Source organism: Artemia sp. Qi Xiang Cuo, chromosome 9 (genome assembly GCF_049724085.1).
Source record: "Artemia sp. Qi Xiang Cuo chromosome 9, ASM4972408v1, whole genome shotgun sequence".
In the NCBI taxonomy this organism is placed as follows: Eukaryota; Metazoa; Arthropoda; class Branchiopoda; order Anostraca; family Artemiidae; genus Artemia; species Artemia sp. Qi Xiang Cuo.
This window is the reverse complement of record NC_142802.1, coordinates 35,884,193-35,908,987: the sequence shown is the minus strand read 5'-3', so window position 1 is coordinate 35,908,987 and position 24,795 is coordinate 35,884,193. Positions and strand designations below refer to the sequence as shown.

At 32.6% G+C, this 24,795-nt stretch overlaps 1 protein-coding gene across 4 annotated transcripts in view; it reads right to left on the bottom strand.

Annotated features, from left to right (window-relative positions):
• LOC148948608 (protein madd-4-like) overlaps positions 1–24,795 on the bottom strand; it is a 511,292-nt gene that overhangs the window by 296,267 nt on the left and 190,230 nt on the right. For all 4 annotated transcript variants that reach the window (XM_089094504.1, XM_089094505.1, XM_089094503.1 and 1 more), the window contains one exon: positions 10,978–11,113. In XM_089094504.1, coding sequence (XP_088950630.1) covers positions 10,978–11,113 — 136 coding nt within the window. The remainder of the gene's footprint in view (positions 1–10,977; positions 11,114–24,795) is intronic.

The window sequence follows — 24,795 nt, the reverse complement described above, 5'->3', positions numbered from 1 at the left end:
ACTCTTTATTCCAACTTAAGATATAAGATGTGATAATCAAGGCTGGCGATATTAACATGCATCAGTGTATAAGATATATAGATGCCTACCTTTTGTTATTGTGTATTGTGTAATATTTTCTTGAGCATACTATTTTATGCTGCAAAAATTATTTACAAAGACTATCCGGGAAGTAACATCTGTTTATACCCAGCACAAAAGGTAGAAGAAATAGTAGTACCATATTTAGAGCTCCACCTTTGGCCTTTTAGAATATGCTGGCCATTAGCACATGCTGAACTTAAGAAAGAGAACTTTTAATTTTATCTTGCAACAAGCCTTTCTAATTCCTAAAGTAAAGCTTCTTACTTGGTTTTGTCTTTACAATAGCTAATTAAAAAACTAATATTTTAAATTAGTTAAACTAAAATAAAAGTAATTCTTCTTTTGAGTGCCCATAGATGGTACATCTAACTTTTGATTTCACTCCAGTAAAGAATGCGTTATGAGCATACCGACAAGTGGATGGAGCCTAACCTACAAACCCTAAATTTTGAACAACAATTTCAAACGATTCTTTATTTTACAAATACCTATGGATTTTTATAGATAATATAATATTTATCGACTATCTATAATCTATAAGATTTGAAATGTTTGCCAGGATGTAGAAATGAACCTGAAATTCTGAATTTCGAACTTGTGGGTTTAGTTGATTGGTCCCACTGATTATTCCCAGACATAGCCTCAATTTGTTTTCGTGAGATTTAACAATCCTCGAGTAGTATTTGGAACTTACAAAGGGGCAGTGTGATTTAATATTGATACATCAATCAATACCCATATATTCCTTCCACGTCTAATCATCATTCCTTTTCAAAGTAGAGAACTGGATTTCTTATAGCGTTTCAAGTTATTCCAACCAACTTTAGTCCTTTCATCGACATAAAGTTTGATTTGGTTATATACTTGAAAAGTCGAATGTATTTAAAACCTCCAAAAAACAGTTATCATAATCGGAATCAAAGTAATGAATAACCTCATTTTGACACACCCTTCCTTTTAATAAGTGCCAATTCCGTTTTTTTCCAAGGACCAAACAACAGTTTTTTATTCCATTAAAATAGTTTATCATAATGGAAATCCAGAAAGCTGTACATATTTTGCACTCCATTCTAACCTTACCGCCTTAGCCAGGTGTAATTACAGTCGTAATTCTGCTTCCTTTTTTTTCAATTTCTCTATTAATGACCTTAGAAAGTAATATACTGTTTAATAAAGTTTATTATAAACCGGTCAAATACGCCTGATTTAATCACAATGTTTTCCTGGTAATAGCGCCCATTTATGACAAAGAAATTGTACCAAACACTTCGTGGTAACGAACTGTAAGTATGGAGCGACCCGGCTCAATAGTAACCGAAAGTCTAAAAAACGGGATTTTGATACCAATAGAAACATCAAAAGAACAAGATTTCAATGCTGATTTCAAATATATAAGTTTCATCAAGTTTAGTACTACTCATCAAAAGTTACGCGGCTGAGAGAATTTGGCTAATTTTCGAAAAAAAGGGGAAAAACCCCTAAAAGTTATAGAACCTTAATGAAAATCACACCATCAGATTCAGCGGATCAGAGAACCCTACTGTAGAGGCTTCAAGCTCCTATCAGCAAAAATGTGGAATTTTGTATTTTTTGTCAGAAGAAGGATCACGGATGCGTGTTTATTTGTTTTTTTTTTGTTTGTTTATTTTTTTTCCCAGGGATGATCGTATCGACCCAGTTGTCCTAGAATATCGTGGGAGGGCACATTGGAACGGAAATTAAAAGTTCTAGTTCCCTTTTTAAGTGACGAGAAAATGGAGGGCACCTAGGCCCCCTCCCACGCTCATTTTTTCCCAAAGTCACCCGATCAAAATTTTGAGATAGTCATTTTGTCATCATCAGTATGGTCGAAAATATGATAACTATGTCTTTTAGGATGACTCAATCCCCCAAAGTCCCCGGTGCGAGGGCTGAAAGTTATGGACTTTACCCAATGTTAACATACAGTATTGGTTATTGGGAAGTATACAGACGTTTTCCGTAGAGCGCATCGTCTGGATTCTACGAGACGTATAGGAAAACATTTCTACGAGACTCATACACCTTTTCAAAGAGAGTGAGTATTCCCTCGCAATGTCGTATGGATTCTATGGGTTTATGTTCCTTACCATGTTATTTGCTTGCAGCACGTTCCTTGGTACCTTTCCAAGCAAAGAGATCAAACACGTTTTGGAACTATGGACGAGATTGTATAATGTAATCAGACTGGTTTAGAGGATATGTGCTTTAGCAAGTTCGTTTATCTATTACTATAACAATTTTTTTTTACTATAAAATAATGTTTCTACTAGCGATACAGGCAAGTCGGACATCTTTATGAGTCAAAACCTGTCTAAGAGTTTGATAACCTCTAGCTTAAAGGCATCTCATCGGGTTTGGTTAAGAATGCATCATGGGATAATTACAGAACTGTGAATGATGAAAAGTTGTAACATTTACCAAAAAAATAACTCTATTTGTGAAAAAGGGTATAGCATTTGCGAATTGAACTGGATGAACGATATTAATTGAATAATAGAGAAAGAAACAGAGCTAGATAACATTTGCAAATTGGATCGTATGAAGGTGGTAAAAAAGGGTCAAACTGATTAGCAGTTAAGGTAACCCCAAGGGGGTTGTTAACTCATAGCTTATTTATTATAAATTTGGAATACCATCAATCTATGGAAATGGTTAACGATGATAAAATGGTCTTGTGAGTTGACCTACCTTTACTTCCCCGATGTGTTCTGTATAATACACAAACTACCGTTCGAACAGTGTTGTCAATATAAAATATGGTCTAACGTTATAGTATACTAAAAATTTGATACTATTACAGATTTAGATGTCAAGAAAAGAATTTGAATAAAGAAATTCGGAACAACCCTTAGAAATCCTTGCAAATCAAGTAGTGAGGTTATTATAGGTTTGAAGCATCATGGATCAGAAGCACAAATGACCCTAACCACCAAGGACCTCAACCTCCAAAGGTCCCATACCTCCAACCTCCAAGGGGCCCATCACCCAAACTTTTTGCTCCCCCCCCTATTTTTTTGAATTTTTTTTTGCTTTTTTTAACTTTTTTTATTATTTTTTTAACATGTTATATTTTTTCAACTTTTTTTACATCTCTTAGAATGATATGTAACATACTTAAAACATAAAAAAATCACATTTAATATTTTCCAAATTCAAAATGATAATGATATAAAATGTTATTAGTGACTTTTACTATTAGAAAAATATTGTTTGTTGTAGCACTTTTTTTTATTGGACATTTTTTTTTTGGACTTGGAAATTATTCAACTTTTTTTACGTATCTTAAAATGACATGAAATATGCTTATGGCTATAACAATTGTACTCTATGCTTGCTCAGAGACACGATGCGGCTTTCCCACTGGTACTTTATGGCGGGTTATCGACACTACCTAGTTTACTACATGTATTAAATCAGTATTTTTAACTCAGTGGAACGATAAACACATAAGTCATATCTTTAAAAAAGTGAAGATGGAGCATTTTAGGAAAGTGTGTTCACATGATAGTGTCATTGTAGCATTGAATGCTGACAAGGAGAAGTGTTTAAACTATGAAATAAGTACAAGTGGTAGCACTATCGGAAACGTATGCGTGCATTGTTATGACAGTAAGGAATTAAATTTCTTTGGAGTGCCGAAAGACTTCAACTCTTATGTTGGTGGATATGCAAGATTGAGATCTCCAGAGATTATTACAATCAAAGAGAATGCCAACATAAAAATAATCGTCGATGACATAGGACAGATCCTTGGCACTGTTGTTGGTAACAAATTACCTGTTGATACATCCTATCATCAGATGTCGGGTATTAGCATTCAACGGAAGGTCCAAAGAAGAAAGGCCTACTCTTCTACTAATATCATAAACCATATCTTGTCAACGTGCCGAAACTGTTACCTATGTAAAAATAATGTTGTAATACACAGTGAAATTGCCGGAAAAATAAGAAGGGTATTGGTAGAAAATATCACTATGGAATATAAAGATGAATCGATGAAAAACAAAGTGCCAGCAAACGTTACTACCATCGATCAAACAGTCAATGAACCAAAAAATACCAAAGACGAAGCGCATATTGAACCTGTCGGTGACACACCAGTAAAAATTGTGTATGACTCAAAATAGAATAATGATTATTCTACTGATTACGAGCTAAGAGAAGGCGCCAGCAAACGTAAAACAAAGTGCCAGCAAACGTTACTACCATTGATCAAACAGTCAATGAAACAAATAATACCAAAGACGAAACGCATATTGAACCTGTCGGTGACACACCAGTAAAAATACTGTATGACTCGAAATAGAATAATGATTATTCTACTGATTAGGAGTTAAGAGAAGACAATACCTACAGCATCTTGAGGGAGCGTAGTCAATTATATCATGGAACAGATTCAAAATGTCCAAAGTTGTTTATAGATGTTAGCAATGTATCATAATATATTTTTCTGTTAATATTCTACATAGCATTATTTCATTAAAATTATGGTATGCATTACATTGTTATGCATTTATTTTTTTTAGAGTATGCTAGCATATCAAACGTTTAGAATGTCTATTAAAGCATCGGAGATGTAAGTAAAGGAATTTGCATACATCTATTGTCAGACACATGGTATAACATTGACAAAATCTGGGTTTCAGAATGAATAAATTCTTTATCAACATCCGTTGTTGGATATGTCATTATGAAAAAATTGTAAGTAAGTAAGTAACAAACTCTTTCTTAAATTCACCTGTTGGTTACAAAATACAGAAATTTAATGAAGGAAATTATGAAAAAAATTTGTAAGTAAGTAACAAACTCTTTCTTGAAGTCACCTCTTGGATAAACAATGCAGAAATTTCATTTTAGAAATTATGAAAAAATTGTAAGTAAGTAGCAAATTCTTTTCTTGAATTGGCCTCCTGGATAAATAAAAAAAACCATTTCACTCAAGACATTATGACAAAATTCTAAGCAAGTAACAAACTTTATTGCTTTCACCTCTTGGATACACGATGCCGAAATTTATTACAAGATATTATGAAAAAGTTGTAAGTAAGTAACAAACTCTTTCTTTAATTCACCTTTTGGATACACAATACAGATATTTTATTCAAGAAATTATGAAAAATTGCAAGTAAGTAGCAAATTTTTTCTTGAATTCGCCTCCTGGATAAACAAAAAAAGACATTTCATTCAAGAAATTATGACAAAATTCTAAGTAAGTAACAAACTCTTTATTGAATTCGCCGTTTGCATGCAAAATACAGAAATTTAATTCAAAAAATTATGAAAAAATTCTAAGTAAGTAACAATCTCTTTCTTGAAGTCCCCTCTTGAATACCAAATACAGAAATTTCATTCAAGAAATTATGAAGATATTTGTAAGTAAGTAACCAACTCTTTATTGATTTCACCTCTTGGATACACAATACAGATACTTCATTCAAGAAATTATGAAAATATTTGTAAGTAAGTAACAAACTCTTTATTGATCTCACCTCTTGGATACACAATACAGATACTTCATTCAAGAAATTATGAAAAAATCGCAAGTAAGTAACAAAATCTTTATTGTTTTCACCTCTTGGATACACAATACAGAAATTTTATTCAATAAATTATGAAAAAATTGTAATTAAGTTAAAAAACTCTTTCTTGAAGTCACCGATTGGATAGAGAATGCAGAAAATTCATTTAAGAAATTAGGAAAAAATGTAAATCAGTAAGTAACAAACTCTTTCTTGAATTCACCGTTTGGATGCACAATATAAAAATTTAATTAAGAAAATTATGAAAAAAAAATTGTAAGTAAGTAACAAACTCTTTCTTGAAGTCACCTCTTGGATACAAAATGCAGAAATTTCATTTAAGAAATTAAGAAAAAATTGTAAGTAAGTAGTAAATTCTTTCTTGAATTCGCCTGCTGGATAAATTTCATCCAAGATATTATGAAAATTTTTGTAAGTAAGTAACAAACTCCTTATTGATTTCACCTCTTGGATACACAATACAGATACTTCATTCAAGAAATTATGAAAAAATCGCAAGTAACAAACTTTTTATTGTTTTCACCTCCTGGATACACAATACAGAAATTTCATTCAATAAATTATGAAAAAATTGTAAGTAAGTAACAAACTCTTTCTTGAAGTCACCTCTTGGATACACAATGCAGAAACTTCATTTAGGAAATTATGAAAAAATTGTAAGTAAGTAACAAATTCTTTCTTTAATTCGCCTCTTGGATAAACAAAAAGACATTTCATTTAAGAAATTATGAAAAAATTCTAAGTAAGTAACAAACTTTTTCTTGAATTCGCCCTTTGGATGCACAATACAGAAATTTAATTCATGAAATTATGAAAAAATTGTAAACAAACTCTTTCTTGAATTGGCTTCCTGGACACACAATACAGCAATTTCACTCAAGAAATTATGAAAAAATTGTAAGTAAGTAACAAACTCTTTCTTGAATTCTCCTCCTGGATACACAATACAGAAATTTCATTCAATAAATTATGAAAAAATTGTAAGTAAGTAAAAAACTCTTTCTTGAAGTCACCTCTTGGATACACAATGCAGAAACTTCATTTAAGAAATTAGGAAAAAATGTAAGTAAGTAAGTAGCAAAATATTTCTTGAATTCACCGTTTGGATTCACAATACAGAAATTTAAGTCGGGAAAATATGAAAAAAAATTATAAGTAAGTAGGAACCTATTTCTTGAAGCTTGGATACACAATGCAGAAAATACATTTAAGAAATTATGAAAAAATTGTAAGTAAGTAGCAAATTCATTCTTGAATTCGCCTGCTGGATAAACAAAAAAGACATTTCTTTCAAGAAATTATGAAAAAATTCTAAGTAAGTAACAATCTCTTTCTTGAAGCCCCCTCTTGGATACACAATATGGAAATTTCATTCAAGAAATTATGAAAAAATTGCAAGTAGGAAACAAACTCTTTATTGTTTTAACCTCTTGGATACACAGTGCAGATATTTCATTCAAGAAATTAGAAAAGAATCGCAAGTAAGTAACAAACTCTTTCTAGAAGTCACCTCTTGGATACACAATGCAGAAATTTCAATTAAGAAATTATAAAAAAATTGTAAGTAAGTAAGTAAGTAAGTAAGTAACAAACTCTTTCTTGAATTCAACGTTTGGATACACAATACATAAATTTAATTCAGGACATTATGAAAAAAAAGTAAGTAACAAATTCTTTCTTGAAGTCCCCTCTTGGATACACAATGCAGAAATTTCATTTAAGAAATTAAAAAAAATTGTAAGTAAGTAGCAAATTCTTTCTTGAATTCGTCTGCTGGATAAACAAGCCCCACTCTTTTTGCATGTCTCTCTCACTATGACTGTGTGTCAGAGCGGTGTTCTGCCATCTATAACCGGTCTAACCTAAATTCAAAGTAATGACGCATAATGTCAAAATAAATAGACCTTGGATCTTATAAATGTTATTTGATGTATCCAATGAGATAGTTATTTACTTACAATTTTTTAATTATTTCTTCAATCAAATTTCTGTATTTTGCATCAACAAGTTGAATTCAAGAGAGATTTGGTTACTTACTTACTTACTTACAATTCTTTCCTAATTTCTTGAACGAAATTTCCGTATTGTGTAGTCAAATTTCGGTACTTACTTACCATTTTTTTTATAATTTCTTGAATGAATTGTCTGTATTTTGTATCCAAGAGAAGAATTCAAGAAACAGTTTGTTACTTACTTGCAATTTTTTCATAATTTATTGAATGAAATTTCCGTATTGTGTATCCAAGAGGTGTATTCAAGAAAGATTTTGTTACTTACTTACAATTTTTTTATAATTTTTGAATGAAATATCTGTATTGTGTATCCAGGAGGAGAATTCAAGAAAGAGTTTGTTACTTACTTACAATATTTTCCTAATGTCTTGAGTGAAATTGCTGTATTGTCTGTCCAGGAAGCGAGTTCAAGAAAGAGTTTGTTTGCAATTTTTTCATAATTTCCTGAATTAAATTTCTGTATTGTGTATCCAAACGGCGAATTCAAGAAACAGTTTGTTACTTACTTAGAATTTTGTCATAATTTCTTGAACGAAATGTCTTTGTGTTTATCCAAGAGGCGAATTCAAGAAAGAATTTGTTACTTATTTACTTACAATTTTTTCATATTTTCCTAAATGAAGTTTCTGCATTGGGTATCCAAGAGGTGACTTCAAGAAAGAGTTTATTACTTACTACAATTTTTTCATAATTTATTGAATGAAATTTTCGTATTGTATATCCAAGAGGTGAAAACAATAAAGAGTTTGTTACTTACTGGTGATTTTTTTATAATTTCTTGAATGAAGTATCTGTATTGTGTATCCAAGAGGAGAATTCAAGAAAGAGTTTGTTACTTACTTGCAAATATTTTCATAATTTCTTGAATGAAATTTCCGTATTGTGTATCCAAGAGGGGACTTCAAGAAAGAGATTGTTACTTACTTACATTTTTTTCATAATTTCCTGAATTAAATTTCTGTATTGTGCATCAAAACGGTAAATTCAAGGAAGAGTTTGTTACTTACTTACTTACTTACTTACAATTTTTTCATAATTTCTTAAATGAAGTTTCTGCATTGTGTATCCAAGAGGTGACTTCTAGGAAGAGTTTGTTACTTACTTGCGATTTTTTTTTACTTGCGATTTTTGTAATTACCCATGATGCATTCTTAACCAAACCCGATGAGATGCCTTTAAGCTAGTCGTTATCAAACTCTTTGACAGGTTTTGACTCATAAAGTTGTCCGACTGGCCTATATAGCTAGTAGAATCATTATTTTACAGTAAAAAAAAAATTGTTATAGTAATAGATGAACGAACTTGCTAAAGCACATATCCTCTAAACCAGTCTGATTACATTATACAATCTCGTCCATAGTTCACTTTGCTTGGAAAGGTACCAAGGAACTTGCTGCAAGCATATAACATGGTAAGGAACATAAACCCATAGAATCCATACGACATTGCGAGGGAATACTCACTCTCTTTGAAAAGGTGTATGAGTCTCGTAGAAATGTTTTCCTATACGTCTCGTAGAATCCAGACGATGCACTCTACTGTTTTCATGGGGATTTGTTCTGGTAGTGGGTGGGGGGGGGGGACGAAGTGGGGGGGGGTCGGGAGTTATGTGGGAGGATCTTTACATGGAGGAAGTTTTCATGTGGGAAGGGACATTGCTATGGAGGGGGCACCGGATTTCCCAGCATTATTTAAAAAAAGATCAGAAATTAAATTAAAAAAAAACAAGTTTTTCAACTAAAAGTAAGGAGCAAAATCAAAACTTAGAACGAACAGAAAATATTACGTATATGATTGGGTTCGCCCCCTAGTCAATGCCTCGCTCTTTAAGCCAAAGATTTTTAGTACTTTCATAAGAGCTATTTATTCTAATTAACGGCCTTTGTGATTAAGCGGTCATTTTTAAAGAATTGGAACAAAATTCGAACTTTAGCGTAAAGAGCGAGGTATTGACTAGGGGGCGAAGCCCTTAACATACTTATTAAAAATATATGAATATAGACATTCGTTACGCAAGTTAATTCGTAAGCTACGTATATTTATTACTAATAAAAACATTCGTAAATAAAATTAAACAATGTTCGAGAAAGCCATTCAATCAAATAAAAGTAAAATTAATATGCAAATTTGGTGTTGATTATTTATGTACGGTGAGCCAAAATCAAAACCTGCATTTATTCAAAAACGTTCAAAAATTAAATAAAAAAACAAGTTTTTTTAACTGAAAGTAAGGACCGACGTTAAAACTTAAAACGAACAGAAATTATTCTGTAAATGAAAGGGGCTGTCCCCTCCTCAGCGCCTCGCTCTTTACGCTAAAGTCTCACTTTCCCACAACTCTATTTTTTTAAACAATAAAAAACTTTAGCGTAAAGAGCGAGGTGTTGAGGAGGGGACATCCTCTTTCATATACGGAATAATTTCTGGTTGTTTCAAGTTTTAACGTCGGTCCTTACTTTCAGTTAAAAAAAAACCTTGTTTTTTTTTAATTTAATTGGCCTAAAGAACGAAAGAGATATTGAAAACCATTCCGCTTAAATAACCTGAAATTATCACAGAAGATTTTTTCTTTTACTTGTTTCTGCCTTTGCTTGTCTTGTCCTTGCTTGTTTCTAAAATGGTCTATGATAGGTCAGCTAAAAACAAAAGGTCAAATACTACAAAAGGTCTACTTAGCCAATGTAAAACCACACTTTAACTACCCAGTTAAGTGGAAAGTCGATAGTACTTTCGTGACGATTACAAAATTATCTTCTATCTGGTTCATTATTGAAGAATTATCAAAAGCTCATATCTATTGAAAATATATCCGTTACAAGTCCAAAGTGGCAACTGGAGAAGATATTTGCAAAAATGGAAGAATGAATATACATAGTGTTTTCTTGTGCTCAGATAGTGCCAAGAAACTTCATAGTGGGACCAAAAAGAAGCCTATGGGGCGAACAAAGCGTTACAAACTCTGCTCAGATTCATCCTGTGAAACTGGCCTTTTACTCGAGAAATCACCCAGTTCGACTTTCAGAGTTTTCCCTTCAGTGTTGAGATAGCACGAGTTTTAATGGTCCTTGCAGTACTAAAATTTTTCCCAGCACGGTGGCCAAGCTTATTTTGTTTCATTCGAATCTTTAAAAACTAGATATTTATCTTCTTTCTTTAAATACAGACTCATCCTGAAATAGGGAACAACCGTCAGTAATAATGAATTTTACTAAAACAGAATTAAAAAGCAGCTGTAAAAACGTAAATAATTATTCGTCAGAATGCACAAAAAAAAAAAAAAAAAAAAAAAAAAAAAAAAAAAAAAAAAAACAGGAACTAACCTGTATTTCACTGGACATGGATCTTCATTACAAGGAACCATAATAAGATCTGGCTTGTCATTAATGTTGCAATGATTGTCATCGACTTGTTCTTCTGATATTACGTCTAGGCAGATATACTGGACTTTCTTAAAACCTTAAAAATGAACAGCTCTTATCCTTTATCGAGGAAAAGAAAAAGTGTTACTTTCCTTACCTTTTTATATACAAAAGGATTTATTTTCTGCTGGTATATATTCACAATATCAAAATTCGAGGCCGGCACGTACTCAATAGAAAGCCTCTGGACCCACCCCCTCGAAGCCTTAAATATTTCCAAATTTCTGGAAATTTTTTTATTCAAATTATCAAATAATCTTTATCTATTATTGCCCCCACCACGAAAGACAAAAAGTCCCGCGCACTTGCCTGGTTAGAGGTATTACGTGCTCTAAAGAACCATTTTCAGTTATCCCCACCCTCCCTCCCCCAGTTTTTCTCAATGATTGACACTAAATTCGACTGATTTACATGAAAAAACCTCTAAAGTGACAGCAGCGTAAATATGTAATACATGGCCGACAGTCCTTATTCTTGGCACCCGGAGCGTTGAATTCAGTTAAATAATTTCCTTTAATCCCATAAAATGAGCTGCTGCTAGATCTTTGATTTATTAACTAAACAATCGTTTTTTTTTTAATTGAAAGCAAGGAGCAGCATTAAAACTTAAAACGAACAGAAATTATTCCGTATATGAGGGAGGCTTCCCCTCCTCAATCACTCACTCTTTACGCTAAATTTTTACTTTTCGTCAAAATTCTTTAAGAACAACTGCTGAAACACAAAGACCGTTGAATGGGAAAACTAAGCTTTTTTAAATATATAAAAACTTTAGCATAACAAACAATGGGCTGAGAAAAGGACAGCCCGCGCCCCTCATATACGAAAAATTTTCTGTTCATTTTAGGTTTAATCTTCTCATAATCGTTTACCAAATCATGCAGGAAATCTATCTTTCCCCTCCGTGGACAAATTTCCTCCGGAATATTCTCCTCCTCCATGAAAAAGTTCTATCACAGAATATTCTTCCATCGAAAATTCTTCCTGCGTAAAATACCTCCGCTCCTCTGGAAAATACCTCCGGACAATTCTTTCAACAATGAAAATTTCCCCTGGAGAACTGTCCCTGAAAAATTCTTCTTACTTTCAATTGAAACAAGGACAATCTTTGGCAATCTGTCATCGTTCATCCGCAGAAACATGTCCAAGTTATCTAATCCTTTCTCTCATTATAGTCCTACAAAGCGGGATTGAACCGCATTTATCGTACAGCTTACTGTTTGAGATACGGTTGTTCAGTCAGATACCCAAAACAATCCGTAGTCAATTTCTTTGGAAAACATCTAGCAAATCCTCCTCTGTTTTTTTTCTGAGCACCCAAGCTTCAGAATCATACTGGATCACCATCATCACTGTAGCTTTCAATTCTATAGTCTTGGTTCGCAGACTTATCTTCCTATTCTTCCAAACTTTTTTTTTTTACTGTGAAGACTCTAGTAGTAAGGCAATAGGGACCACAACCGGGACAAGAAACGGGACAAGATAATAGTGTATACAATATGAACGATACATGAAACGGGACAAGAAACGGGACAAGATAATAGTGTAATAGATATGAAGCGTACAAGAAACTGGTTTTTTGTTATTGATAAGAATTGCAAACATTTCCAGAGCATGTACTCGTGGATACCTTTCCAAGCAACGTGATTAAACACGCTTTTACAATCGGATTTGCAAATGACATTTGATTGACATTTTCAAAAAAAGGGGTAAGGGATTTGCGAATTGAGGATTATCAGTTAAGATAGCTCCTTGCCATGGAACATAGCAATCTAAGTTATCATTGGCTGATCCAGTGCATGTGTAATTGAACCAGCATATCGATAAAGGAAGGTCGGAAAATATGAATTGACCTAGCTTTAATTCTTTGAGATGGACTGTATTATACACCAGTGGATTTTGAGCAGTGTTGTCAATTTAAAATAGAGTTTATTCTTATAGATTACTAAAATTTGACACTAAGACTGATGTATATGACAAGAAAAGAATTTTAATAACGGATAGCTTTACTTCTTCAATGTGTACTGTATAATACACAAGTGGTGTTTGAGCAGTGTTGTCAATTTAAAATAGAGTTTAACTTTATAGATTACTAAAATTTGAAACTAAGACTTATGTAGACGACAAGAAAAGAATTTTAATAACGTATAGCTTTACTTCTTCTATGTGTACTGTATAATAAACAAGTGGTGTCTGATCAGTGTTGTCAATTTGAAATAGAGTTTAACGTTATAGATTACTAAAATTAGACACTAAGACAGATGTAGATGGCAAGAAAAGAATTTTAAAAACGGATAGCTTTACTTCTTAGATGTGTTCTGTATAATACACAAGTGGTGTAGTGATGGGAACGGGGTGTCTTAGGGTACTTATAGTCTGATAGTGGAGGGGGGAGTTGCTAGCGAAAAACCCATGTGGATGAGTTGAAATAAAATTTTTAACGAGAAATGTCTGAAAATTGTTTTTGGGGGGATGGAGCGATGACAGATTGGATGTCTCAGACTAGTGATAGTGCTGTACTGTGGTATGAATTGCTTGTAAAAAACCCAAATGAATAACTTGAAATAAAATTTTTATCAAGAAATGTCTGAAAAGTATTTTTTGGGGATGGGGCGATGACAGAGTGGATGTCTTAGACTAGTTATAGTGCTGTACTCTGGCATGAATTGCTTGCGAAAACCCGGATGTTTTCGACATAGAGTTGAAAATAAAGTTTTAACAAGAAATGTCTGAAAAGCGCGATCAGAAATTAAGAATTGTCTTGAGGGGGGAATTTTCCATGGAAGAGGGGAAGGACGTGAAAACAACTTCAACCGTGGCCCGCCCCCCGCGATCAGAAATTAAATTATAAAAAGTTTCTTCAACTGAAAGTATGGAGCAAAATCAAAACTTAGACGAGCAGAAAAAGAGGTTGTTTCCAAAGATTTAAGATTCATTAACTTTAGTGTTGCTAGTCAAAAGCTATGAGCTTGAGAAAATTGCCTGATTATTGAAAAATGGAGAAACACCCTCCAAAAGTAAACGGGAATGGAATTGTCTCGAGGGGGGGATTTTCAATGGAAGAGGGGAAGGGTATTTTTACGTGAAAACAACTTCAACCGTGGCCCGCCCCCCGCGATCAGAAATTGAATTATAAAAAGTTTCTTCAACTGAAAGTAAGGATCAACATCAAAACTTAAACGGGCAGAAATGGAGGCTGTTTCCATAGATTTAGAATTCATTAACTTTAGTGTTACCAATCAAAAGCTATGAGCTTGAGAAAATTGCCTGATTATCGGAAAAAGGGGAAAATACCCTCTAGTTATAGTGCTGTACTCTGGCATGAATTGCTGTCGAAAACCCGGATGAATTAGTTGAAAATAAAGTTTTAACAAGAAATGTCTGAAAAGCGCGATCAGAAATTAAGAATTGTCTTGAGGGGGGGAATTCTCCATGGAAGAGGGGAAGGGTATTTTTACATGAAAACAATTTCAACCGTGGCTCACCCCCCTGAGATCAGAAATTAAATTATAAAAAAGTTTCTTCAACTGAAAGTAAGGAGCAACATAAAAACTTAAACGGGCAGAAATAGAGGCTGTTTCCAAAGATTTAGGATTCATTATAAAAAATTTTAACAAGAAATCTCTGAATAAAATATTTTTGGAGGGATGGGAGCGGGGTGTCTTAGAATACTTATAGTGCTGTACTGTGGGCCGAGTTGCTAACGAAAAACCCGTGTGAATGACTTGAAATAAAAAAAATTTTAATAAGAAATGGCTGAAAAGTGTTTTGGAGGAGATGGGTATTAGTCTCTCATAGGCGTGTGTTGTCTGAAACCTATATAATAAACTATTTCCGTAAAATCTGAGCTAATAAGGGTTTTGACCGTAAACTCTAGTTTTTTTTGTAAGAAAATTATGGAAAATACAATTCTCTGGTACAGGTGTGAAACTTAAGTCTACTTTTGGATTGAAAATAAAACTATATCCGTAAAATCTGAACTAATAATTCAATATTTTTTTTCATAAAAACAAACTTTTTTTTAAAAACTTCAAAATTTTTCAATTTTATTTATTTTTTTCTTTTTGTAAATATCTTAAAATGTCAAAATATGCTTACGGTTCTAACAATTGTGCTCTATGATTGGTCAGAGACACGATGTGGCTTTCCCACTGGTATTCTATGACCGGTTATCGACACTACCTAGTCAATTGCATTTGTTAAATCAGTATTTTTTACGCAGTGGAACGATAAACAAATAAGTCATATCTTTAAAAACAAGTGAAGATGGAACATTGTAATAGAGTGTGTTCACAAAACAAGGTTATTGTAGCATTGAATGCCAACAAGGAGAAGTATTTAAACTATGAAACAAGTACAAGTGGTAGCACTATTGGAAATGTATGCATGCATTGTCATGTCAGTAAGGAATTAAATTTCTTTGGAATACCGAAAAAATTCAACTCTTATGATGATGGTTATGCGAGCTTGAGATCTCCAGAGATGATTGCACTCAAAGAGAATGCTAACATAAAAATAATTGTTGATGATAGAGGACAACTCCTTGCTCCTGCTGCAGGTAACACATTACCTACGGATACATCCAATCATCAGCTTTCGGGTATTAGCATTCAACAGAAGGCTAATAAAAGAAAGGCCTACTCTACTACTAATATCGTAAACCATATCTTGTTTACGTGCCAAAACTGTTACCTGTGTAAAAAACAATGTGTTAATAGACAGTGAAATTGCCAGAAAAATAAAAATGGCATTGTCAGAAAATATCACTACGGAATATAAAGATGAAACGATGAAAAACAAAGCAACAGCAAACGTTACTGGCATTGATCAAACAGTCAATGAATCAAATAATACCAAAGACGAAAAGCATGTTGAGCCTGTTCATGAGACACCAGTAAAAATTGTGTATGATTCAAAATGGAATAATGATTATTCTACTGATTACGAACTAAGAGAAGACAATAACTACAATATCAAGAGAGAACATGGTGAACTATTTTATGGAACAGATTCAAAATGTCCAATGTTAATCATTGATATTAATAATGTATCATAATATATTTTTATATTAATATTTTACATAGCATTATTTCATTAAAAATATTACATTGTTATGTGTTCATTATTTTTTAGAGTAAGCTAGCATATCAAGCGTTTAGAATGTCCATTAAAACATCAGAGATGTAAGAAATGGAATTTACGTACATCTATTGTCAGACACACTATTTCCGTAAAATCTAAGCTAATGAGGGTTTTTGACCGTAAACTTTGATTTTTTGTAAGAAAATTATGGAAAATACAATTCTCTAGTTCAAATGTGAAACTTAAGTCCAGTTTTGGATACTCATAATGATGAGGACTGATGGTTCTAATTCAATATTTTTTTTCATAAGAAAAACTATTTTTTTTAAACTTCGAAATTATTCAACGTTATTTATTTTTTATCTTTTTCTTTTGTACATATCTTAAAATGAGAAAATACATTTCTTGAATTCACCTCTTGGATACACAATACAGAAATCATAAAAAAAATTTTTTTTATTTCCAGACTTCATTTGCATGCAGTAGATACCGAGAGTTCTATGATTCCTCCCCGCAATGAATTCTAAGAGTTTTATGACTCCTCCCCACAATGAATTCAGATGGTTTTAGGAGTCATCTCCCTAGCCATAACTCCATTCAACCTTGAGCGAAGGTATTAGAGTTTGATGATGTATTTATCTTCTTAACAACTACATTAATAGCTTCCAAGATGATAGGACTCTATGACACAGAATTTATTGGTTTAAAAAAATCATATTGTGGTGTTATATTTGAATGTGCATTTTTATTATTGTCAATAGAACTCGAAGAAATTGACTGTTATCATTGGATAGTGAACTATAACATGTTTGAGTATGATAAAAGCAGGAATTTGCGTACATCTATTGTCAGACACACTATTTCCGTAAAATCTGAGCTATTAAGGGTTTTTGACAGTAAACTCCAGTTTTTTGTAAGATAATTATGGAAAATACAATTCTCTGATTCAAATGTGAAACTTAAGTCTATTTTTGGATCGAAAAATAAAACTATTTCCGTAAAATCTGAGCTAATAAGGGTTTTTGACAGTAAACTATATTTTATTTTAAGAAAATTATTTAAAATACAATTCTATAGTTCAAATGTGAAACTTAAGTCCAGTTTTGGATACTCATAATGATGAGGACTGATGGTTCTAATTCAATATTTTTTTTTTCATAAAAAAAACTATTTTTTTAAACTTCGAAATTATTCAACTTTATTTATTTTTTATCTTTTTCTTTTGTATGTATCTTAAAATGACAAAATATCTTTCTTGATTTCACCTCTTGGATACACAATACAGAAATTAAAAAAAAAATTGTAATATCCAGACTTCATTTGCATGCAATAGATACCGAGAGTTCTATGACTCCTCCCCGCAATGAATTCTAAGGGTTTTATGACTCCTCCCTACAATGAATTCAGATGGTTTTAGGAGTCATCCCCACTAGCCATAACTCCATTCAACCTTGAGCGAAGGTATAAGAGTTTGATGATGTATTTCTCTTCTTAACAACTACATTAATAGCTTCCAAGATGATAGGACTCGATGACACATAATTTATTGGTTTGAAAAAATCATCTTGCGGTGTTATATTTGAATGTGCATTTTTATTATTGTCAATGGAACCAGAAGAAATTGACTGTTATCATTGGATAGTGAACTATAACATGTTTGAGCATGATAAAAGCTTGTGGAGTACTACATTACATCGTATAAACAGACTGGGATTCTACGATAGAGTGATTACACCACTTAATAATAGTGGCCAGGAACTGAGAAATGTTCAGGAGGAAATCAGTGAAATTTGAACCTTTTTCGGGGTTGAAGCACTCTATGTAAAGGGTAATGTACCTACAGATAAAGTTTTAATTCAAAAGTGTCACCCTAGGATTCCACTTTTTAATCTAGAAGAATTTAAGTGTCCTAAATTTGAAGGGGCTTATCACCATCCTGAAGACGAGGTTAGGTTCTTCGCGCACTGGATACCTAAGAACATACCTGATCGTGATAAATGCATAAGACATGGTAAAAACTATTCTATATCATGGGACCATCGTTTCTGGATGTTTAAGAGTGAACGTGTGTATGACTATGTGTCATAATATTATTTTTTATTAATATTCTACATAGCATTATTTCATTAAAAATATATTATACATTACATTGTTATGTATTCATTATTTTTAGAGTAAGCTAGCATATCAAAAGTTTAGAATGTCTATTAAATATCGGAGAGGTGAGAAAAGGAATTTGCATACATCTATTGTCAGACACATGAGGTAACATTGACAAAATCTAGGTATCAGAATGAATAAATTCTTTATCAACATCCGTTGTTGGATATGTCATAATGTCATTATAAAAAAATTGTAAGTAAGTAGGAAGTAGGTAAGTAAGTAAGTAACAAACTCTTTCTTGGATTCATCTCTTGGATACACAATACAGAAATTTTATTATAGGAAATTATGAAAAAAAATTGAAGAAACTCTCTATTAACATTCATTATCGATTGAAGTCGCTTCCTAGACAGACAATACAGCAACTTAACAAAATCTAAGTATAAGAGTGATTAAATTCTATATCAACATCCATTTCTCGGATACATCGGAAAAAGTTGACAAAATCTAAAAAGCAGATCGAATAAATTCATTTTCAAAGTTTTTATCAGATACATCAGATAACAGTCATAAAATCCAAGTTCTATTCATTTTGGCTTCATCTGTTGTTACGTTGAATTTAGATTAGACCGGTTTTTCTTTTCATTTTGGCTTCATGTGTTGTTACGTTGAATTTAGATTAGACCGGTTTTTATTTCTATAGTAGAGACTAGCGTATATTTTAAGAGTAGAAAAAAATTCTAGTTAGTCTGAAGCTGATTGTGAGAGTGTTAGGACTCTAAGAAATGGATGGATTTGAGAAAGAGCGAATCATGGGGGATCTACTGTTTATAGAAAAACGTTTGATACCTAGATTTTGTCAATGTTACCTCATGTGTCTGACAATAGATGTATGCAAATTCCTTTTCTCACATCTCCGATGTTTTGATAGACATTCTAAACTTTTTATATGCTAGCTTACTCTAAAAATAATGAATACATAACAATGTAATTATAATATATTTTTAATGAAATAATGCTATGTAGAATATTAATACAAAATTATATTATGGCACATAGTCATACAAACGCTCACTCTTAAACATCCAGAAACGATGGTCCCATGATATAGAATAGTTTTTACCATGTCTTATGCATTTATCACGATCAGGTATGTCCTTAGGTATCCAGTGCGCGAAGAACCTGACCTCGTCTTCAGAATGGTGATAAACCCCTTCAAATTTAGGACACTTAAATTCTTCTAGATTGAAAAGTGGAATCCTAGGGTCACACTTTTGAATTAAAACTTTATCTGTAGGTACATTAACCTTTACATAGAGTGCTTCAACCCCGGAAAAGCTGCAAATTTCACTGACTAACTCCTGGACATTTCTCAGTTCCTGAACACTATTATTAAGTGGTGTAATCACTCTATCGTAGAATCCCAGTCTGTTTATACGATGTAATGTAGTACTCCACAAGCTTTTATCATACTCAAACATGTTATAGTTCACTATCCAATGATAACAGTCAATTCTTCGAGTTCCATTGACAATAATTAAAATGCACAGTCAAATATAACACCACAAGATAATTTTTTCAAACCGATTAATTCTGTGTCATAGAGTCCTATCATCTTGGAAGCTATTAATGTAGTTGTTAAGAAGAGAAATACATCATCAAACTTTATACCTTCGCTCAAGGTTGAATGAAGTTATGGCTAGAGGGATGAATCCTAAAACCATCTGAATTCATTGTGGGGAGGAGTCATAAAACCCTTAGAATTCATTGTGGGGAGGAGTCATAGAACTCTCGGTATCTATTGCATGCAAATGAAGTCAGGAAATTACAATTTTTTTATAATTTCTGTATTGTGTATCCAAGAGGTGAATTCAAGAAGGATATTTTGTTATTTTAAGATACATACAAAAGAAAAAGATAAAAAATAAATAAAGTTGAATAATTTCGAAATTTAAAAAAAATAGTTTGTTTTATGAAGAAAATATTGAATTAGAACCATCAGTTCTCATCATTATGAGTATCCAAAAATGGACTTAAGTTTCACATTTGAACCAGAGAATTGTATTTTCCTTAATTTTCTTACAAAAACTAGAGTTTACGGTCGAAAACCCTTAATAGCTCAGATTTTACGGAAATAGTTTTATTTTTCGATCCAAAAATAGACTTAAGCTTCACATTTGAACAAGAGAATTGTATTTTCCATAATTTTCTTACAAAAAACTAGAGTTTATGGTCAAAAACCCTTAATAGCTCAGATTTTACGGAAATAGTGTGTCTGACAATAGATGTACACAAATTCCTGCTTTTATCATACTCAAACATGTTATAGTTCACTATCCAATGATACCAGTCAATTTCTTCGAGTTCCATTGACAATAATAAAAATGCACATTCAAATATAACACCACAAGATGATTTTTTCATACCGATAAATTCTATGTCATAGAGTCCTATCATCTTGGAAGCTATTAATGTAGTTGTTATGAAGAGAAATACATCATCAAACTTTTATACCTTCGCTCAAGGTTGAACGGAGTTATGGCTAGGGGGATGACTCCTAAAACCATCTGAATTCACTGTGGGGAGGAGTCATAAAACCCTTAGAATTTATTGCGGGGAGGAGTCATAGAACTCTCCGTATCTATTGCATGCAAATGAAGTCTGGAAATTACCATTTTTTTTTTAATTTCTGTATTGTGTATCCAAAAGGTGAATTCAAGAAAGATATTTTGTCATTTTAAGATACGTACAAAAGAAAAAGATAAAAAATAAATAAAGTTGAATAATTTCGAAGTTAAAAAAAAACAGTTTGTTTTATGAAAAAAAATATTGAATTAGAACCATCAGTCCTCATCATTATGAGTATCCAAAACTGGACTTAAAGTTCACATTTGAACTAGAGAATTGTATTTTCCATAATTTTCTTACAAGAAACTAGAGTTTACGGTCAAAAACCCTTATTAGCTCAGATTTTACGGAAATAGTTTTATTTTTCGATCCAAAAATAGACTTAAGTTTCACATTTGAACCAGAGAATTGTATTTTCCATAATTTTCTTACAAAAAACTAGAGTTTACGGTCAAAAACCCTTAATAGCTCAGATTTTACGGAAATAGTGTGTCTGACAATAGATGTACGCAAATTCCTTTTCTTACATCTCCGATGTTTTAATGGAGATTATAAACGCTTGATATGCTAGCTTACTCTAAAAAATAATGAACACATAACAATGTAATATTTTTAATGAAATAATGCTATGTAGAATATTAATAAAAAAATATATTATGATACATTATCAATATCAATGATTAACTTTGGACATTTTGAATCTGTTCCATAAAATAGTTCACCATGTTCTTTCTTGACATTGCAGTTATTGTCTTCTCTTAGTTTGTAATCAGTAGAATGATCATTATTCCATTTTGAATCATACACAATTTTTACTGGTGTCTCATGAAAAGGCTCAATATGTTTTTCGTCTTCGCTATTATTTGATTCATTGACTGTTAGATCAAGGCCAGTAACGTTTGCTGGTGCTTTGTTTTTCATCGTTTCATCTTTATATTCCGTAGTGATATTTTCTGACAATATCATTTTTTTTTTTCTGGGAATTTCACTTTCTATTAACACATTATTTTTACACAGGTAACAGTTTCGGTACGTAAACAAGATATGGATTACGATATTAGTAGCAGAGTAGGCCTTTCTTTTATTAGCCTTCCGTTGAATGCTAATACCCGAAAGCTGATGATTGGATGTATCCGTTGGTAATGTGTTACCTGCAGCAGTAGCAAGGAGTTGTCCTCTATCATCAACAATTATTTTTATGTTAGCATTCTCTTTGAGTGCAATCATCTCTGGAGATCTCAATCTCGCATAACCACCATCATAAGAGTTGAATTTTTTCGGTATTCCAAAGAAATTTAATTCCCTACTGTCATGACAATGCATGTATACATTTCCAATAGTGCTATCACTTGTACTTGTTTCATAGTTTAAATACTTCTCCTTGTCGGCATTCAATGCTACAATAACCTTGTTATGTGAACGCACTCTATTAAAATGTTCCATCTTCACTTTTTGTTCAAGATATGACTTATGTGTTTATCGTTCCACTGCGTAAAAAATACTGATTTAATACATGCAATAGACTAGGTAGTGTCGATAACCGATCAAAGAATACCAGTGGGAAAGCCAAATCGTGTCTCTGACCAATCATAGAGCACAATTGTTAGAACCGTAAGCATATTTTGACATTTAAAGATATGTACAAAAAGAAAAAAAATAAATAAAGTTGAAAAATTTCAAAGTTGAAAGTTTTTTTTAAAGTTGAAAGTTTAAAAAAAAAAGTTTGTTTTTATGAAAAAAAATATTGAATTATTAGTTCAGATTTTACGGATATAGTTTTATTTTTCAATCATAAAATAGACAAGTTTCACACCTGTACCAGAAAATTGTATTTTCCATAATTTTCTTACAAAAAAACTAGAGTTTACGGTCAAAACCCTTATTAGCTCAGATTTTACGGAGATAGTTTATTTTTATAGGTTTCAGACAACACACACCTATTAGAGAATAATACCCATCTCCCCCAAAACACTTTTCAGCCATTTCATATTAAAATTTTTTATTTCAAGTCATTCACACGGGTTTTTCGCTAGCAACTCGGCCCACAGTACAGCACTATAAGTACTCTAAGACACCCCGCTCCCATCCCTCCAAAAATATTTTATTCAGAGATTTCTTGTTAAAATTTTTTATAATGAATCCTAAATCTTTGGAAACAGCCTGTATTTCTGCCCGTTCAAGTTTTAATGTTGCTCCTTACTTTCAGTTGAAGAAACTTTTTTATAATTCAATTTCTGATCGCGGGGGGCGGGCCATGTTTGAAGTTATTTTCATGTAAAAATACCCTTCCCCTTTTCCATGGAGAATTCCCCCCCAAGACAATTCCATTCCTGTCGTCTTTTGGAGGGTGTTTCCTCATTTTCCGATAATCAGGCAATTTTCTCAAGCCCATAGCTTTTGATTGGTAACACTAAGGTTAATGAATCCTAAATCTATGGAAACAGCCTCTATTTCTGCCCATTTAAGTTTTGATGTTGCTCCTTACTTTCATTTGAAGAAACTTTTTTATAATTTAATTTCTGATCGCCGGGGGGCGGGCCACGGTTGAAGTTGTTTTCACGTAAAAATACCCTTCCCCTCTTCCATGGAAAATCCCCCCTCAAGACAATTCCATTCCCGTTGACTTTTGGAGGGTGTTTCTCCATTTTTCAATAATCAGGCAATTTTCTCAAGCTCATAGCTTTTGACAGGCAACACTAAAGTTAATGAATCCTAAATCTTTGGAAACAGCCTCTATTTCTGCCCGTTTAAGTTTTGATGTTGCTCCTTACTTTCAGTTGAAGAAACTTTCTTATAATTTAATTTCTGATCGCGGGGGGCGGGCCACGGTTGAAGTTGTTTTCGCGTAAAAATACCCTTCCATTTTTCCATGGAAAATTCCCCCTCAAGACAATTCTTAATTTCTGATCGCGCTTACCGGACATTTCCTGTTAAAACTTGATTTTCAAGTAATTCATCCCGGTTTTCGAAAGCAATACATGCCAGAGTATAGCACTATAACTAGTCTAAGACATCCACTCTGTCATCGCCCCATCCCCCAAAAAATACTTTTCAGATATTTCTTGTTAAAAATTTTATTTCAAGTCATTCATTTGGGTTTTTCACAAGCAATTCGTACCACAGTACAGCAATATCAATAGTCTGAGACACCCAATCTGTCATCGCCTCATCCCCCCAAAAATGATTTTCAGAAATTTCCCGTTAAAAATTTTATTTCAACTAATCCACATGGGTTTTTCGATAGCAACTTCCCCCTCTACTAGCACACTATAAGTACACTTAGACACGCCGCTCCCATCACTCCACCACTTGTGTATTATACAGAACACATCTAAGAAGTAAAGCTCTCCGTTATTAAAATTATTTTCTTGCCATCTACATCTGTCTTAGTGTCAAATTTTAGTAATCTATAACGTTAAACTCTATTTTAAATTGACAACACTGCTCAAACACCACTTGTGTATTATACAGTACACAGCGAAGAAGTAAAGCTATCCGTTATTAAAATTCTTTTCTTGTCATCTACATCTGTCTTAGTGTCAAATTTTAGTAATCTATAACGTTAAACTCTATTTTAAATTGACAACACTGCTCAAAAATAACTTGTGTATTATACAGTACACATCGAAGAAGTAAAGCTATCCGTTATTAAAATTCTTTTCTTGTCATCTACATCTGTCTTAGTGTCAAATTTTAGTAATCTATAACGTTAAACTCTATTTTAAATTGACAACACTGCTCAAACACCACTTGTGTATTATACAGTACACATCGAAGAAGTAAAGCTGGGTCAATTCATATTTTTTTCTGACCTTCCATCATCAGATATGCTGGTTCAATTACACATGCACTGGACCAGCCAATGATCACTTAGATTGCTATGTTCCATGGCAAGGAGCTATCCTA